The sequence below is a fragment of the Penicillium vulpinum genome (genome assembly GCF_028829585.1).
Source record: "Penicillium vulpinum strain IBT 29486 chromosome Unknown utg000004l_segment0_segment0, whole genome shotgun sequence".
Taxonomy (NCBI): Eukaryota; Fungi; Ascomycota; class Eurotiomycetes; order Eurotiales; family Aspergillaceae; genus Penicillium; species Penicillium vulpinum.
Genome location: NW_026643244.1, coordinates 2,990,814 through 3,010,212, shown reverse-complemented (window position 1 = coordinate 3,010,212; position 19,399 = coordinate 2,990,814). Strand labels below are relative to the sequence as shown.

General features: G+C 47.9%; 6 protein-coding genes across 6 annotated transcripts; 4 read left to right on the top strand and 2 right to left on the bottom strand.

Moving 5' to 3' along the window:
* Positions 1–244: 244 nt before the first annotated feature.
* N7479_009633 (uncharacterized protein) lies at positions 245–2,134 on the top strand (the record flags this gene model as incomplete). Its single annotated transcript, XM_057257326.1, has 2 exons — positions 245–747; positions 799–2,134. The coding sequence occupies 2 exons, from the start codon at positions 245–247 to the stop codon at positions 2,132–2,134; spliced, it is 1,839 nt and encodes a 612-aa protein (XP_057104784.1).
* Positions 2,135–2,313: 179 nt separating this feature from the next.
* N7479_009632 (flavin monoamine oxidase family protein) lies at positions 2,314–4,347 on the bottom strand (the record flags this gene model as incomplete). The annotated part of the gene is made up of 1 exon (XM_057257325.1): positions 2,314–4,347. The coding sequence occupies one exon, from the start codon at positions 4,345–4,347 to the stop codon at positions 2,314–2,316; it is 2,034 nt and encodes a 677-aa protein (XP_057104783.1).
* Positions 4,348–6,574: 2,227 nt separating this feature from the next.
* Positions 6,575–7,145, bottom strand: N7479_009631 (high-affinity Cu transporter CTR3; the record flags this gene model as incomplete). Its single annotated transcript, XM_057257324.1, has 2 exons — positions 6,575–7,045; positions 7,098–7,145. 2 exons carry the CDS (start codon positions 7,143–7,145, stop codon positions 6,575–6,577), a joined length of 519 nt encoding a protein of 172 aa, XP_057104782.1.
* Positions 7,146–7,565: 420 nt separating this feature from the next.
* Positions 7,566–9,521, top strand: N7479_009630 (ferric reductase family protein; the record flags this gene model as incomplete). The annotated part of the gene is made up of 1 exon (XM_057257323.1): positions 7,566–9,521. The coding sequence occupies one exon, from the start codon at positions 7,566–7,568 to the stop codon at positions 9,519–9,521; it is 1,956 nt and encodes a 651-aa protein (XP_057104781.1).
* A 1,959-nt stretch (positions 9,522–11,480) lies between these two features.
* Positions 11,481–13,436, top strand: N7479_009629 (glycosyltransferase family 2 protein; the record flags this gene model as incomplete). Its single annotated transcript, XM_057257322.1, has 2 exons — positions 11,481–12,855; positions 12,928–13,436. The coding sequence occupies 2 exons, from the start codon at positions 11,481–11,483 to the stop codon at positions 13,434–13,436; spliced, it is 1,884 nt and encodes a 627-aa protein (XP_057104780.1).
* Positions 13,437–17,032: 3,596 nt separating this feature from the next.
* N7479_009628 (CRAL-TRIO domain-containing protein) lies at positions 17,033–18,775 on the top strand (the record flags this gene model as incomplete). Its single annotated transcript, XM_057257321.1, has 4 exons — positions 17,033–17,974; positions 18,026–18,067; positions 18,128–18,227; positions 18,300–18,775. 4 exons carry the CDS (start codon positions 17,033–17,035, stop codon positions 18,773–18,775), a joined length of 1,560 nt encoding a protein of 519 aa, XP_057104779.1.
* Between the last annotated feature and the right edge of the window lie 624 nt (positions 18,776–19,399).

The window sequence follows — 19,399 nt, the reverse complement described above, 5'->3', positions numbered from 1 at the left end:
ATTCGTATCCCGTTGGTGGCTGATCAAGTTAGTCTACTGCGACCTCGTAAAAGTGGATCGGAAATGAAATCGTTAATCTATCTGCAGCCCAAAATCATTGCTGATAGCCTGCTCCAGCGTTGTAAATACGGGCATGCCCGAGTGCCAAAAGATTAATAAAAGGTTATCTCCCAACCTTGTCTTCAGCCTCGAGCATGGGAAGGACTGACAAAAATTTCCGTACTGGGGGAATCTCTTACCCAGCATGGCTCCATTAAACGGTGATCACGCTGAAAACAATCCAATCCTTGTTCAAAGTCCCGACCATCAAGCCCCCGACAGGAAAGCACCTGACGCACAAACATATGCCTCTCCTCCGTCTGTCAGAGACGAGAATACCCCGGCTGCATGGGGGGTTGGATGGCGGTGTCCAACCCTGATGGTTGCATTTGTTGTTTGTGGCGCGATGTTTTCGATGGGACATCACCTCTACTACCGCAGTCTCGACAACACCCTCGTTCACTCGGTCGACCAACAAACATGGGCAATTCGAATCGGAACTGGCTTTGCCTTCCTGGTCAAATCCTTTCTGGTATCTGCTGTCGGGATTGCAGCGGTGCAACAGATGTGGGCTACCCTCCATCGGAAGTTTGTGAAACTCCGCGGGATTGATAGCATGTTTGCCGTCCTTACCAGCCCAATTGCTTTGCTCAGCCCCGATCTCTGGGTGTGCGCGAAGACCCTCATTCTACTCGCAGTTATCTCCTGGTAAGTATGATGTCTTCTTTTGGGGAGAGCTATTATTCACTGTCTAAATAGGCTTATCCCATTAACGGCTATTGTCACACCCGCTACTTTATCCATCAACCTCCTGCCAACCACCAATATCACCCAGCTCCGTGTTCCGACAGTGAACTTCGTTCGGTCCTTCTGGCTCCCTTGGGTAACCTACGGAGGGGCAGGGTTTATTTCATCGCCCTCGGCAGACATCAGCCGCCTGTTTACAGCTATCTCCTCATCTGCCGAAGTACTCCCCATCTCCGCACCTTTCCCAAACTCGTCTTACACCCTAGAATTCTGGGGCCCTTCATACAAATGCCAGAGATTGAGTGAAGCTATTGTGGAAATGCAGGGCATGACTTTTACTGATTACTTGGATAATGAGTACAGTTCCTTGCAGAGACTGTGGGAGCACGACATTGGAACTCCGACAAACCTGAGTCGCGTTGTGTACACAGGGACTGCTACTACTGCCCTTAACAACACACTTTTTGTGTATGCCGCAGGGTCAAACCCGCTATGGAACGAGAACGCCACACAACCAACCGAGCTTGTCTGCCAGCTTTGGAATACCTCCTATGTGGTAGATATGCAGTTCATTAACGGTGTCCATTCTCTGACGCCTGTATCAACGGAGCTCGTAGCTCCCTCTAATTGGAGCTCAAGTTCTGGTTCATACTCTACATTCCGAACTCAAGATCCAACGGTTAACGGGGGCTACTACGTGATGCACATGCTATTCTCTGGCCTTGTCCAACGAACCATGTCCCTCAGCGCTACTGGATCACTGTCAAACTTTTTGCCCTCCAACCTACCATTCAATACAATGTCAATAATGCAAACCGGCCTTTTTTCATGTCCAGATCTGTGGAATGGTACTAATTACCAAATGTTCGTTCTTTCAGGTAACCAGTCAACCACTCTGTGTCGGAATAAAACATTAGCCCGAGCAATAGAAGATCTCTCGCACAACTTCACCTACAGCCTCCTCAGTCTCAATGCTGCGAATACCAGCATACCCGTGACTATCTCGTCACCACAGAATTTCTACACCTACGACAGCAGAAATCTTCTTGCGGCTTATATGTCTGCTCTGGGCGTGACTGTTGTATGTGTTATCGTCGGATTCTTTGCCTTGCGCGAGAACGGCGTTTCTCAGAGCACCTCCTTTTCCAGCGTGCTCATGACAACACGAAATCCTGAGTTGGATGACTTGGCCAAAGGACATTGTCTGGGATCTGATCAGTTGTCAAAGGAGATTGGTGACGTCCAGTTACGATTTGGGGAGATTGAGGGATCTGAGCAGTACAAGCGTGCGGCATTTGGAACCAAAGAGTCCGTGACTACTCTATCTAAGGGGAAAGAGTATTACTAGACAGGAGGCAGCTCTCGGTCATTGATTGGAACATCATCATTTTTTACCCAGGTTGGGTTGTCAGAGATATCTCCGGTCTATATATGTGCATATATTCACCATCTAATGTTATCTATTGCAAAATTCCAATAGGTTGCTCCGAGTGCAACACTGTCTATACAAAACAAACTCTCATCCCCTCACAGCTTAATCCATCTACCCATCCAAGTGTCAACAATATCCTTAGCCTCATCAACCAAGCCAAGATCAAGCAACAACTGCGTTGTGCCACGAACAGCCGAATCCAAGGCCGAGAAGATCCAAGCATGAGTATAACTAGTATGCTCGCCAATAAAGATAGTCTTAAACTCGGTCTGATAGTAAGCAGGCAAATACAGCTCCTGCTGTCCAACAAGGGGACTAGCCCAAGCACCAGCCTGGTGGTGGTCAACCTCCCAGCACTGGCGATCGTAGATACCGGTAAACTGCTCAGCAGCAATCTCACCATGCACCTCAACCATGGCACGTTGAACATGTGCAACATGTTCCTCGTCAGTCAGCGCTGCCGTTGACCGAGCCGGCGTTCCCGAGACGTATGATGCCAGAATAACACCAGGTCCTGTCGCGTTCATGTTGAAGGAGGGGTAGCAGACACTTCCGACACCCGGGACATCAACCGACCCGCATCCGCCGAGGATCGGCTCATCCATGTGTTCCCAGAAGCGCGTCTTGTAGAGCAGTGAAATCTTGCACGAGGGACTGTAGTTCATGGTCGAGATTGCGCGGCTCAGGAGTGACGAGTACCGGGGTAGATCCCAGAGTCTGACTTTGCTGAATGGTGCAGCAACAACAGCGTAGTCGTATTCCTTTGTTTCCGGCACCATCTGGAACAGGTCTTCGCGCCATGCGACGGCGATTTTGCCCGTTGTCTCGTTGTAGATCAGTCCGTCGACTGTGCGGTTGAAGGTGGTCTTCTTCTGGACGTGAGGGTAGAATGCGCGAGGGAGCGACTCCAGACCCTTGTCAATGGTGCGCCATTTGGTGGCGGAAAAGTAGACGGAGTCGTAGCCCCACATTGGGGAGTTATCTGAACCGGCGACATAGTCGGTGACGTTGTTGTCGTAGCCCAGCGCGTACTTCAGGTACCCGGCTTCGGACCAGTGGAACATGCCGTCTTCAACGGCTTGCTTGTGGGCCTGGTACAGGTTGGTTGCGATCTTGCGGATTGTTTCGCGGTCGCTGGTTTTGGTGTAGTCAGCGAGTGCGGATTCTGCGTTTTCAACGCCTGTTTCGTTGGATGAGGCAGCCTTGTAGACTAGCGATGAGTTGGCAGCGACTTGGGAGACACTGGGGATTCGACCGTTGGGGAGACGGTTACCGCCAGAGGCTGCGGGAACATTAGGGCTGTTCTGCACGAAGGGGATGAAGTTGACCTGGAGATTCTCCTTGTGACTGTTCATCTTATTGAGGACTCTGGCGAGTTGGAAGACCATTCGGTGATCTTGGATTTCGAGTGTCTCATTGGTGTCGGTGTAGGTGATGCTAACAGGGAATCGCATTGGTCCCATCTCCTGGTACTGGTACTGATCAGGAGTGGTGTTGTTGAGGTATTTGGTACGAATACGACCACCGAGTCGCCCCGATGATTCGTAGATGTGCCAGTTATGGATACCAACAGAGTCGAGCAGCAAACTCGTCATCAATCCGGACATTCCACCTCCGAGAATAGCAACAGAGGCGCTCTTCGCCTTAGAAACGAATGCGTGGCTTTGCTCTTTTGACTTCATGTAAGCCACTCCGTCAAACCACGGTCCCATGGCATCTGCCACATCGGCGATACTCTCGCGCTTCTTGACGGGTGACGAGACCATGATGGGAGAAGAGCGGCCCACAAGCGTCGATCCGGAGAAAGCATGCAGACAATGCGAATGGGGTGCGTCAGATGGTGTGGTCCAAACAAATCGCTCGGGATGCGCTTCGCGTTTAACGAACGTGCTCCCGATCGAATGGTGACTCTGCGTCGGATCTTGGATCCCGCATTCCCCGTACACAAGCTGCAGCTGACCTTCGAACTGATCGTCCAGGAACTCGACATGTATGTTGTGCAAAGAATCGGTGGTTACACCCCCAAGGCTGTGGAACCGTATCACCTCTATGTTCCTCCCCGCGACCCCAGCTAAGCTCAGGCCTGATAGACCCAGCCCCAAGAGGGTATGTTGTAGATAAACCTTCATCCTTAATCCGGACAGCAGTAGTGTGGAAACAAAGTCTGAGCGCTTGGTGATAATCTATATCCCTTGCTGCTGGACACGTCTTATATGTATTTCTTTTGCTTCCATATAGTATCTCTGAAAGACCATGTGGATCGGCATTCTTTGCTCGTAGCCAGCCATGCAAAAAAAATGGATGCTACCCGGTATCTTGGGCCATCGCTATCTTTGCCTTGGTGATTCACCGCAATTTTCTTATCTAGCTGTCAAATTGAAGCTAAAGAAGATAGGTAATTTGTCCCCGAGAGGTATGATGCATGGCCGTATATAGCTTCCTCGGCAGCTTGACCGGTATATGATCCATCACTTTCATGACCGTTACCTAAATCGTAGAATCTCCTGCAGTTGTTTATTCAGTAGCTCACTCTCAGCCAACTAGAAGCTCGGGATTTGTCGAGTGCAGCTGTCAGTTGTCAATTTCTCTTATCAACGCGAGGCTTGGACGCTATAGGCGACCGGGATGTTGAGGCTATACCGGGGTGCATTACAAATTAATTGCGGGGAACCTAGGAAAGATTGTTGTAGTCAAGATATGAGTTTGGATTTGGATAATCTTCATGTTATCATTTGATTTGGTACGGAGATCGGAGTGGCTCGGCAAGAGAGTCTTGGCACGCCCTTTGTATGAATACCTTCTAGAAAGAGTCACTCCGTAATACTGAAGCTACAATTCTTAGATTGCATAGCTTGACAATTTAGATCAGGGCCACTTCCGCGCTTGCTATGGCTTGTATTTCCGTCTATGCTCCCGATACCACCCGTTTAACCATTCGGATAGCTACCAGTCAACACATGGATTGATTATTTATTTTTGGATAGTAAAATTCCAAGAGCCTTATCCCCCAATTGGTCTCTCCATCGGACCCATTTATCCATAGCAATTTTGATATGCTCTTATCGCTCCAGTTGAAGCCCTACATGTGCTGTTCTACAAGGGCATTTAGTTACATAACTTTATATTAAATTCCTCATAGGGGAGTTGGCACAAATCAAAGATAACAAGCATTTAGCAACTCCACAAGCAAAAAGAACAATCATGGAAAGTGATAGATTTAATATCGATATGCTTACCTTGACTGTTTAGGAATGAATATGCGGCACGGAAGATGCGGACCTCCGGGTGGATCCACAGCCATTGCGGGGGAAATGTCGGAAGGGAGGTCACGTGTTAGTGCCTAAATATGCATACATTTATGCCTGAATTAATCCATGTACAAAGAATCTCCACGGAATACCCCGATAAACGATAAACGCATGACTCAAATTCATTCCAAATCAACTAGAACGGAAGTCTAGATAGGAGACATTCTAACCCCATACAGGCAATCGGAGCACAGTCGTGATAAAAGCACTCGGCCAAAATACCTCGGATACAATCCAAGCCACACTGAATACCGAGGCAATCAAACTGGAATTTATATTCCAGGAAGTAGCATCTAGGTAATCCATGGAAGAGATTTCGATGCGGGGTCTCCAATGCCATCTCCGGGCCAAGTTCCTCCATGTCACCTAATAGGGAATCAAGAAGATCGAGTTGGTCGCAGACTTCCCAACAATTCTCCATGCTGAACCCATCTCGTAGCGTGAGTATGGTGCTCTTCAAAGTGGCTGTGAAGTCTTTATGTGCCTCGTTGAAGCGCTGTTCAAGGTCCTGAATGCCGTCGCTTGAACTCATCTCGGGGAGAACAGAGAGCAGTCAGTGATGCTCTTGATGTCCTTGGTATGAGTGGTACAGGCAGATTTTATAGCGGCAAGTCAAGAATTTAGAGGTCGATAGGTCAGTAGAGAACTATTCCAACAAGGATAGCTCCAAGGGTGGGCGGAATTGAGGTTGTTTAAAAGCTTCCAGATAGTTATTCTCACATATAAAGACAGTAGTTGAAGACATGTAAATCAATAGAAGTCAGAATACTCATTGTTAGAAATTTTTCTTTGTAGTTCTGTTCTTCAGTTACACTCTCAGAGAGATGTGGTGTGTGTAAGGGAACAAATCCATTGTTCTTGTTGATATTGCTGCAGGTGTCCAAATCTAAGAACAAAAGGTGGAAGCCCCAGTATATATAAGAAAACAGCATTGAAAGAGACCATGGAAATGATTTAATGCTCTCAATTTTATCAAAGGCAAATTAAAGGGTATAAACGCTGAACCAGCAGCCAAAATATATACAAACGTCATATCAAAAAGAAGACATTAATCACAACATATTGTTGTCTCCTCCAATTTCCGTGTTTCATCCTGCACATCGTCTATCCCGACTGTGACAACCATCCAATCACATAAGAACTTGCCCAGCCCCGCACCGATAAAGATGCAAATAATCACGTAGACATTGAAATACATAGCCAACAACATAATGATATATGCCCCTGCAAAGGTGACAGCATGAATGACAGACCTCGTCAACTGCTGCAATGGCGTCGCGCGAAATGTCACTGCCGTTCTGCCAGATTCACATTTCTTGGCAAAGATGCCGTGTGCGGCTTGGCGCTGAAATTGGCGGGTCAGGAAATTGTCATATTCCCGACCAATGCGCCGAAAGAACTCGACCAACACAGCGAGCAGAATTGCGCCAATGCAGGTCGCAGCAAACATGCCATTATTTTTGATCTGCCATCCTGTGGACAAGAAACAAGCATCGATGGTGTGAAAATTGAACAGCATCTGGCCTTTGGTTAGCGAATCCACTTGAATCTCCGAATGTCTTGGCACTCACCGAGACCTTACAGCTTGTCTCGCTGCTGCTGTGATCCATGCCCTCCATCTTGGCTTGTGTTTTGGATATAAGGGGAGGAAGATGTGAAGAAATGGTGCGTCCGATATCAGCGCTCGAGACCGATGGTCTTATAACCTGGTGGCCTCTCTCCACCTGCGCTAAGGCGAAGTGGAGAATCCCAACGATGGCGTGGGAGAAATGTGCTCAAATCGCCTCAAATGCGAAATGGCCACTTTAAACTTGCAAATTGGGATTCGTATGATGTCGTTCCATTAAAAGCTCGTGGGCTTCTCCTTGAATCTCAAAACCTCTTTTGCACTTCACCATGAGATAACCCGACCACACACAGAATTCGGTGTTTTTTTGATCAACTTGAGCTGAACAATCGCTCCAGGGTTATTCGAAGTGGGCTGAGGCTGATAATCGGTCCTCAACATCAGCCCATTGCACAGGGCAGTTGGAGACACAATGTCGTCCCCAAAATTGGATGTTCGCCACATCCAAGACATGAGCACGGCGACAACATTAGAGCCTCATTGGGGATATTACGATCGTGCCCTACCTTGTACCAACGATCCAGGATCATGCGAGTATCTCGACGTTGTCTACGCATCACATGACTTGGGGATGCTATACTCAGGCATTATGTGGTGTGTCATTGGCACAATTTTGCTCCTCTGGGTCGTCCTAAAACAGTTCAATGTGCCAACAATATCACCAACACGAGCGACACCAGAATTAGCCGGGCTATACAAGGTCCGCCGCTCTGTCGCCTCATTGGCCCGGAAGTATCTCCTACCCGATGCAGCTCGACTGATCTTCGGCCGCACCACACGCCTTCAAGTGCTCACCCTCTCTCTATTGGCTGGCTACCTCCTCATCTTCAGCTTTGTCGGCATTCTCTACAACACATGGGTCACTCCTGTCTCAAAGATGCCTGGCGTATACAATACCCGCAGCAGCATCGGCCCATGGTCAGATCGCATCGGCACCCTGGCCTACGCCCTTACACCGCTTTCCGTGCTGCTGAGCAGCCGAGAGTCTTTCCTCTCCCTCATCACCGGTCTGCCATATCAGAGCTTCAACTTTCTCCATCGCTGGCTGGGCTACATCATCTTCGTGCAAAGCTCGCTGCACACAATCAGCTGGTGCGTCGTCGAGCTGAGAATGTACCAGCCACAACCCACAGTCGGAATCGAGTGGGTCACTCAAACATATATCGTCTGGGGCATCGTCGCCATGATCCTGCTACTCCTCCTCGTCGCACTGAGCACACCATGGGGAATCAGACTTACCGGCTACGAAACCTTCCGCAAACTGCACTACATCCTCGCCATGGTCTACATCGGCGCCTGTTGGGCCCACTGGAAGCAACTCAAGTGCTTCATGTGGCCTTCGCTGATATTTTGGTTCCTCGATCGCGGAGCTCGCCTCGTTCGCACTGCCCTGCTACACTATCACCCTGACCACTCCGGTACTCTTGGTCTCGGCTTCAAGCCCGCCGATGCGACCATCACCCGTTTCCCGGACACAGAACACGGAGATGTCATCCGTCTCGACCTATACAACAACCAGGACCCCTGGTCCGTCGGCCAACACTACTACCTCTCCTTCACGAAATGCAGTGTCTGGCAATCCCACCCTTTCACACCACTCAACCTCCCAACCGTGTCAAAGGGCACAGTCCAACACTCCTACATCCTCCGAGCCAAAGGCGGCGAAACGAAAAAGGTTGCCGACCTCGCTGCCACCGGCATCCCCACAACACCCGTCATCCTGACCGGCGCCTATGGCGAGTCCATCACCAGCCACTTGACACCAAACACCAATATAATCTGCGTTGCCGGCGGGACCGGCATCACCTACGTCCTCCCCGTTCTGCTACAACTTGCCCGCGAACAACGCTCCCCCGACCGAAAGGTCGAGCTCATCTGGGCAGTCCGACACACGGCGAACACGGAGTGGATCGCAGCCGAGCTGGATCTCCTGCAGAAAGCGAGGAATACCTTGAATCTCGAGATTCGCATTTTCGCCACCCGAGACTCGGGGAGCAAGACGCCCTCGATCGAGAACTCGGATGCGGAAAACTGCAACCTAGAGATCCCAAAGACTGATGAGAAGGTCGTGCAGGTCACACCTTCTAAGTCGGTCTCTGCATGCTGTGGATGTGACAAGCCTGCTGGTGTGGAGCGACTCGGTGGTGCGACGGATGATATCAACAGACATCCTGATCTTCCGCAGTTGGTTAATGATTTCTTGGCTAATACGGTGCGCGGATCGACGAGTGTCTTTGCTAGTGGACCTGGTGGGATGATTAGTGACCTCCGAGATATTGTCGCTTCTTGTAATTCTGGTGGGAAGGTCTGGAAGGGGCAGGAGAGATTTGATGTCAGTCTTATCTGTGATGATCGGTTGGAGTGGTGAGTCGGGTTCAGAGCAGGCTTGTATATATTATGCAGCTGGCTGCATTCATGGGGACATAAGCATCAGAGGTCATGGATTCAATGTACATATTTATAGTGACGAACTGATTAGTTACCTTATGTACTTACCGCCACTATATCCTGTCTTAATTAAGTGATGGTGTGTAGAAGTGGAAAAGAATCAAAGAAATTGAACAAAAAAAAGAAGCCGGCACTCATCTCAACAGTGCCGACGGATGCTCCCATGGAAATTACCGCCACTAACTCCCATGGCGCTTGTACAATCTCATGCTAGTACCTATGCCTAGGCCACGCCCAACCAGAGGTTGGGATGCATAATACATTTCTTGATGTATTTTAAGAGCGTGGACTGAGAGGATCAAGCGCCGGCCGCCAGTATTACCAGTAATACCAGCATGTTTAGTCCGGAGGAACCCAACTCAGCCACTAGCTGAGATTGTTGAAAAGCTTTTGTTTGTCTTGAATTTATAGGAACATATGCTTCCGAAAAGGGAAGGTGAGTCCATGTCACGTCCTAGCACAGGCGGTACCTTCCGTCTAATGCAAACATTGAAGAGATCGGGGACATCGGGGACATGATCGTGTTTGGTTATATTGCTTCGAGTCCTCCTGCCAATTTGATTTTGCTGTTTAACGAGTATCGTGTTATTTGAAAGGCACCACATGTCTGAGGTCGGTATCACTCACTGTTCCTTCCCTACACTCTCAATTGAGCTTGTGCTAGTGCACCACATAAAATTGGCAAGAAGTGGCACCCCTATCAACTGGTCTTGGTTTGGCGCACGCTCGGTAACTATCCTCGTAATGCACGACGGCCACCGAAGGTTGCTTAAAACTTACAGCTTGCTGACGTAGGGTGATTTGAGCACTATGCTAATAAACGATATGAACAGGCAATACTTTTCTCGATGAATCCCAAGAGGCACATGCAACGGCTCGAAATGTGCGGTGTGACTGCTCAGAGTGCTGTCTACGTCGACACTCGAAACTCCCCATGAAAGTCAGATTGCTCAAAAATTACACGGAGGATAAATGACTATAATTAAGGAGTTTTTCATGATCTCAGACATTCTCCTTGAAAGGATGCTCTCGCTGCCCGAATCAAGTGCGATTGGGATACCGAAATGACAAGGCTATGGATTCACGATGTGGAGAGCCCACACTCTCTGTCCCGCAATGTTTACTGAGAGCTTTGCTTCCACCAAGTTGTTACCTCTGGTTGGAAGATTTCTGAGGGGGGACATCGATCCCGTCACCTCAGAATTTTTACCATGCGCTGCGGTACCGAGTGATACCATTCTGATGGATATACAACATACATCCTTCTCCCCACAAAGAAATACCGCCAGGTTACGTGCTACTTACCACTCCCGAGGTCCTTTTCTTTGTTTGTGGTACCCATGTATCCATCACTCGTAGTAGTCTGGGCTTGACATTGGAATGAGTGTGCACCTCTTGATAATACGGCACATGGAATCAACTAAATCACCCGGTGCCGCTGACAAGCACATCTATAGCCCGATGCCATCTCAGATTTCATAGAACCAAGAACCAATCGGATGCCGGGGAAGTGGCTCCACTTTCAATTCAGGGCCAATTGGGGGTTAGCGCCATCCAAATCCCGACCATGGCGCGCTCTAATTGGTTCTCGGCAACAATAGTCTCCTCGTGCAGATACCCAGGTAGTATAAATAGACACAGTAAGTTCTAGAAACGGGGCTTGTACGGAGTAGATAGCTCTGAATACATTCATGCCCCTTAATTTTGAGAGGGAGAGTTTTTCTTTAAAAGCCGGAAAAATCTCTGCAGAATCGAAGACAACCTTGTTTCATGGTGTTTTGAATCTCAGTCGAAGCGTAAGAAAACAAAAACGGAAATCATCTATATAATATGCAACAGAATCACAATCACACAACTCAACGGCACCAAGTTCGCTTCAATGTTTCCTGAAAATGTCTATGACATTGAGGAACTTTCCCCTGACCATCGCACTCTGTCTGCGCGGAAGTACCGGAAATATCTCCACCATATAGCGCAAGCAGCAATATGGACCACCTACATCTACTTTGCAGCGCGACTATTTTTTACTTTGACGACCCCTGAGCAAACATGGAAAATGTGGGTGATTTTTGGTGTTGAAGGTCTATTTGCTCGTAAGTTGTCTCCAATGGAAAACATCGAACAGCCGCTGACCGTCTTAGACATATCTCTGAACCACCAACGCTTGTCCTTGGCCGCCACAACAAAGCCATCAAATCAGACAATCCGCAAGAGACTACTCGGTACCGAAAACCTACCCAGAGTCGACGTGCTAGTAACGTGTTGCGGAGAGCCGGTCGAAATCATCCTAGACACAGTCCGAGCAGCATGTGCCCTAGACTACCCAGTCTCCCGTTTTCGAGTACAGCTTCTAGATGACGGAGCGTCAACTGAGCTACACGACGAAATCGCAAAACTTGCCACGAAATGGACTCACCTGTCCTACCACACCCGCGGCAAGCAATCCGGGAAGTCCTTTGCGAAAGCAGGCAATCTCAACTACGCCTTGTTTTCCCTACAAACTGAAGATCCACCAGAATTCTGCACTGTGGTTGATGCAGACTCTATCCTCATGCCAGAGTTTCTACGCGCAACACTGCCCCATCTACTTGCAGACCCGGAGGCAGCATTATTGACCACACGACAGTATTTCTATAACCTACCGCGCGGTGATCCCCTCTCTCAGTCGCGAGCTTACTTCTATACGTGTGAGAACACGGAACTCGACCTTCTCGGCCATGCACTAGACGCAGGCTCTGGTGCAGTCTTCCGCCGCGACGCGATTCTTGACGCGGGTGGATATCCGACCTATTCTTTCTCGGAGGACTGGCAGCTGTCATTGATCCTACGAGGACTGGGGAAGCGCACGATGCAGGTACAGGAGGTTTTGCAATTCGGTCTTGTTCCTACCTCCCTTGCTGGGCATCTCAAACAGCGCAATCGGTGGCACATCGGACACTCTCAGCAGGTTTCCGTGTTGTTTCCTTCTGTCAACAAGGCGATTCCAGAGAATTTGCGTTGGGATATAGCTCTTGGTGGCCTGGCTATTATGGCAGGCCTTGTGAGTTACTCGATTGGCTTTGTTGCTCTGCCTTGTCTTCTTGTCTCTGATGGTGGATTTATTCCTGCTGGATCGGCGTTGGAGGTCAAGATCCAGCTTGTTCTAGCCGCGGCGTATGTTGCGTCTACATGGGCATACGATTGGGCTCGGAGTGCGCATGCCGGTATTCCCTTTGAACCTTTTGCACATGCGGAGAACAGTTGGCTTGCTGCCGGTAAGTCTGATTTGAAACCTTCCACATGCCTGGTGGAACCTGAAAGTTGATTCTAACATATTTTGTTGACAGCCCACTTGTACGCTGTTTTACGATTCCACCTATTCGGAAGCAAGCCCAAGGGATCTTTTGTTACCGGTAGCACCGCCAATTCGACTGAGAACGCTACATCCATTTCATCGTTCCAAAAGGCATACAGAGATACTATTCAAAGCGGTGCTTTGCTGAACGTTTGTCTTTTTATTGCGACTGTTGGAGCTATGCTGTTTGCGATCTGGGTGGCTGTCACCGGAGAGGGATCGACAATTCTCAAACTGCTCACTACAATTGCCTGGCCTCCATTGCTGCACTTGTGCTTGTTGGCGACTGTCAATAATTGGGTACCTATTGCTCATCTTTTCAGCCCTCCAATCTACCACTCCAGAGACTCGAGATTGCTCACCACAGAGAAGGGGATATCATATCCGCGAGGGGGAGTTGAGCTGGAACTTAGCTCTGAGATGTCTTTACTTGGCCTCTGTTGCTGCTTTGTGGTGCCAATTGTTCTTTTGGGAGTGCTCTTGGGTGTTGTGATATCATAGAACTTGGCCACTCGAATTTGGATTGTGTATTATATTCTTGAAGTTGGGAATGCAGAATTACCTGTTCTTGTTAGTGTCCTAGTGGCGTCCTTGCTGTGTTCCCTTGTGCTCGCGTCCTTATGGTATCCTCGCGGTACCCTCGCAGTGTCCTACTGGTGTCCCTGTGGTGTTGTAGCATCCCGCTAGTGTCTTTCTAGACATGTTTCAAGGTATCCTCTTCCACCTTCTAGGTAGAGGGAAGCTAACAGTCTTCGCAAAACAGCCCTAAGGCACTCTCCAAAAATTGAAAACAAATCTCCTACAAGGAAATAAGGGGTTTAAAGTTGGGGGAGAGAGTGGTGAATATATCAAGAAGTAAATTTGTTTTTTAACAAAAAAGAAGCCGGCACTCATCTCAACAGTGCCGACGGGTGCTCCCATGGAAATTACCGCCACTAACTCCCATGGCGCTGGTACAATCTCAAGCTAGCACCTATGCCTAGGCCACGCCCAACCAGAGGTTGGGATGCATAATACATTTTTTTGATGTATTTTAAGAGCGTGGACTGAGAGGATCGAGCGCCGGCCGCCAGTATTACCAGTAATACCAGCCTATTTAAGCCAGAGGAATCCCACTCAGCCACTAGCCGATATTGTTGAAAAGCTTTTGTTTGTCTTCCATTTATAGGAACATATGCTTCCGAAAATGGAAGGTGGGTCTATATCACGTGCTAGTGCCTTATGGCCTGTAGATCATACTAAGAACTACATACAATAAGATTCGCCTGGATTTCCTCCTAGAGCACGATCCAGATGCTTTCCAGTTGAAGCCCTTATCCAGTAAACGATTTTCGCCGAGTTGATAAACTCATCCCATCTCTCCATATTGTTAAGCTTTGCAAAATGGTCGAAAAGTGATCATGATCTTGGATAGAATTCAGATTAAGCAAGCGAGCAAATTTCCAAACATCATTGCCGTTCTCGAAAGGAAGAATTTCCTGAGAATCTAACCCTTTCCTTTCAACGAAACCTTCTGCAAATGAGGCTATAAAATCAAGTTGCGGTGGATCCTGAAAATGGGTAGTCCGGGACAGACGAGGAGCATTGATCTTGAAACAGATGAGGTACAAGCCCAATCAATCATACAGGTCACATTCAGATCGTCATCCACGAACAAATAAATTACTGGCACTCAGGTCGGGATAAAACAATGGAAAGCTAGAGCTGGTAACTTGGTTCTCTCTGTCGGCTAGCAAGGGGACAAAGTCCAAGGTAGCAAGAACAGCTGAGGTATAATCGAGCCTATTTTTAGCACTCTCGGTCTTTAATCTCACGGTAACATAGTCATTCCACCTTTCCGTAGCAGTATGGTATTTATTGAAAGTATTGTATTCCTGTCTTGTAGGCACTGTTGCATGGAACATACGGTGCTCTATAGGTATTTCTCTCACATGAGCAAGTAAGGCAAAGGTCTGTGCTCTGTAGAATGGTGCTGTATCGTCAGACGGCCCGAGTGGTATATCTTCTTCATCAAACCCATCGCGGCGATGCCAGACGAGGGCTGGAGAAATACACTTTCCTAGGGTACAATCGTTTTTTGATTGTATGAGTGATCCTATCCGATCAAATCGTATATTCGGAAGTTAGGCGAGGATTTTTCCAAGTTGCCTTATCATCTTATGCTTCTGATGTAGCGTCAAATATGACCCAGAGCTTTGATCCGAAGTATCATAATCGTCACCCCAACCGAAAGAAAAAACTGGCTTACCACGTGCTTTGCTCATTAATATATGTGTGTTGGACTATTTATACTGTGAGAAAGATATCTAATGCACGCAGTAAACCCGAGGTTCATTGATCTTACTGAAATGAGAAGACTTTTAGAACCGGAAGATCACTGTTGTCGTGCAGATAATTTAGCGTTGCAACCTCGCTCGCTAGAATTGCGCTTGCAATATGCCCTTGAAGTGCAAAATTTTCTTTCCCAGGAGAGCAGAATATCCACTCAATTCCATTTTCGAAGTAGATAGATATAACCCAGTTCCAACTACCAGTTTGGGGATTTTAGGATTAATCACAAAAGCAGGGTTTTCTGCGTGTATTCTTTGCAAGGGATTCAAAAGGGCAAGTAAATCAAACTCAGAATGGCGAAAAATATTGGCGCGTGACTGCTTCTTTGGCATTTTCATTGCGGGCTTATATAGTCTAGGTACCAAGACATATGTATATATGATCTGTAGGCAGATATTCAGGTATAAACATATGGCGTGGGATTCATCTTCCCTTTTCGGAAGCGTATGTTCCTATAAATATCACAGAAACGATATACTTTCAATCGACAATCCGACCAGTGGCTGATTGGGTTCCTCTGCTAGTATTCACCTCCCCCCCCCCCCCCCCCCCCAGCTAGTTAGAGTTCGAGTCCTTCAATCCACGATTGAAATTGTAAAAGAAACACGCTAACCTACCCTACAAAATGGATAGGCGTGATGGGCAGAGTTGGTTGAGATTCTCAATTTTTGTATTTTTTTTAGATCACCCTAATTTATATATTTTTCTCTTGCTCGCTTTACTCACTGCTTCTTTTTGCCTAGGTCTTCTTCAAAGACTAAACCAAGGCTACCTACAAAATGTAGACACACTAGAAGAAATGATCTTGGAAAACCTTTGTAAACGCGTAGATAGGGCAGGATATATCACCAGCAAAATGTCTGGGAAAGGGAGAGGTCACGAGACATCAGTCACAGACCTCGGTCTCTTGGCAAAGGCTGAAAGGATTAATATTGTACCTCAACGGCGTTGAATGGACCACTTAGATTAGGATTATAACCCCAACACAGCATTACCTCATCAGATTTACCTCAAATTTCATTCCTGATTGATCCCAGGTGTGTCGGAAAGGACTTTTCGTAGGAGAGTTTAGTCAAGGAGAGAGATCAGTAGCCCCTATCCTGCAGTAAACGTGCTGGTTTGCGACATCTAGCCTCAGAGCAAAATTATGAATTATATTCCAAAGGAATTACCGTATCTCAAAATTTAAAATAGATACATATGAATATTGTCAGCGAGAATTTAGTCCAGGGCTGGTGAATAATCGAGGACAGCCAAGGAATGAGTGCATTTGGTGGGTCTAAGCAAAGTGAATACCCATGGAGATATATACTTTTGACACCCTGCATACCTAATTTGGACAGATTCATGTGAAAATATGGTAGAAATAGAGTCATCGCCCGCTAAGATCTCGCGCCTATGCTCCTTCAAAGCTGAAAATTGAGAACCCCTGAGCGACGATCTTCTCCGCAATGCGGGGGATCGTCATCCACCCCTCCTCTCCAAGGTCCGTTCACCTCTTTTCATCGAGGCTGTTTCAAGAGTCCCCACAAAAGAGTAAAATCCCAACGCCCATATGTGATAAATCTGTCGACCGATCTCAAACACCGAGGTACTAAGTTTGATTCGCCCGTGAATCCGGGACGGTGGCCGAGGCAACCATCATTCTATTCATGTGGGCTCATAGGTCTTGAACTGATTGAACAAGACCACGTCACCAGCAGATTTGCAACTAAAACATGTTAGGTTCCCCAGATAGACTCAGCAACATACCCACGATTCACAACATGTCTCCTTCTAACGACCCCATGTCCGGGCACCTCGGTCACCTTACCCCTGACCAGGAAGCAAAGGTGATTGAATTCTGGATAATCATTTTGACCTCTATTGCGACTGTCCTGTCGGCTGTGTATGATGTCCCGATTCCGGAGGGCTCCTCCAGCAAGCTGTTTGCTGCTTTGGAAAAGATCAACGAGCCGACGGTGGAGGCTATTATTAGCGCATTGAAGGGCGAAGACACCAATAAGCAGACCTCAAATGGGACCAACCCTGTTCAATCAAATAACGAGACCAGCAGAGAAACCACTGTGGGAAGCAACTCCAGCAATAAAGAGCAAAAATCGATCGACAAGGTGGACTCGTTGATGAATGAACATGCCAAGGATACTATCATTTCCGAAATGGCCAACCGAAAGGTCACTCCGGCGCACTTTTCATCTCTTTTTTCGCAGCTCCGAGAGCTAGGAGTGCAGGACGCAGAAATCAAGTCTATGCAGGATATACTGTCTAGGCTGACGCCCCAGGAGATGTGCTTTGCGATCTTGAAAATGATCAAGCAGGAACACCCAGATAGCTTATTGCTCCGGTTCTTGCGTGCCAGGAAATGGGACGTCGGGAAGGCATATTCGATGATGACGTCGAACATTCTGTGGAGGAAAGAACTGGAGGTTGATGAAGAGATTCTGCCCCAGGGAGAGGAATATGCTCTGGAGCAATCCCGTAGTGCCACTGCTACGTCGAAGGAGAAGAAGGAAGGTGTTGACTTTATGAACCAACTCAGGATGGGAAAAGGTTTCATCCATGGCTTTGACAGGGATGGTCGACCTGTTGTCTATGTTAGAGTGAAGATTCACAAGCCAGGTGCTCAGAGTGAGGAAGCTCTTGAGCGGTACATTGTCCACATGATTGAGTCGGTGCGACTTGTAGTGGCTCCTCCGGTTGAAACGGGCGTACGACCGACCAGAATGTTGAGGTATTGACTCACGCTGACATCTTCACAGACAATTGTCTTCGATTTGACAGGATTCGGGTTGTCCAACATGGTGAGACCCCATAGTGCAGCTAGATCGAAGTGGCCGGTCCTACACTAACCCTTACAACAGGAATACCCTCCAGTCAAGTTCATCCTCAAATGCTTCGAGGCAAACTATCCTGAGTCACTGGGGCAAATGCTCGTTCATAACGCTCCCTGGGTTTTCTCCGGTAAGTCATTCCACTAGGGAATCCTCGTTTTTCATTGCAGAGGATACTCACTGTCACCTTTTCACCAATCAGGAATTTGGAAACTCATCCATGGCTGGATGGACCCCGTTGTCGCATCTAAAGTTCATTTCACGCGGTCAATCGCCGACCTGGACAAGTTTATCCCGCGCAACAAAATCCCCAAAGAGTTATCAGGCGATGAAGACTGGACATATAAATACGACGAGCCCGCGAAAGGCGAAAACATGATTATGAAAGACACAGAGACGCGCGACTCACTCATGTACGACCGCATGATGATTGGAATCCGGATGGTCACTACCACCGCAGCATGGATCTCTGCCAGCTCGGATTCTGATGTGAAGAAACAAGCGTCGGAAGTGGAGGAGCTCAAGTCGCGAAGGAATGCGGTTATTGATGAGTTCCGCGTGAACTATTGGAAGTTGGACCCTTATATTAGAGCACGGTCGTTCATTGATCGGACTGGGATGCTTCTGCCTGGTGGTGACGGTAAGCGGGATGTTAGTGCCAATGGTCAGGCAAAATAGACATGTTTTCGTATTTATAGGATTTGAGAATCGCGGGTATTGTTCCAAGGTTAGAAGTTGCAGGCAGGAATGGCTACATATTAAAGCAAAAGCACGTGACACGGACCCACCTTCCCTTTTCGGAAACATATGTTCCTATAAATTCACGACAAACAAAAGCTTTTCAACAATCTCGGCTAGTGGCTGAGTTGGGTTCCTCTGGCTTAAATAGGCTGGTATTACTGGTAATACTGGCGGCCGGCGCTCGATCCTCTCAGTCCACGCTCTTAAAAATATATTCATAAAAAAATATATTATTCCACTGATGCATCCCAACCTCCGGTTGGGCGTGGCCTAGGCATAGGTATTAGCTTGAGATTGTTATAGCCCCATGGGAGTCTACTGCTGGCGGTGATTTCCATGGGTGCGCCCCCCGGCCTGTCTGTGCCATTTTCTTTCTTTTTTTGTTAAAAAAACAAATTAGACTAAATCTTCTCGCAAACCAATACGCATTATATTGGTTTTTTCCAACGTTTCCGCAGCACCAGACTCACTTCTACCAAAGCCTACTGCTCATCAGCATTCTTTATCAAGGCTATCCTAGCCAATGGCCACCACCTTCGTCGCTTTTATCAGGTCAAACAC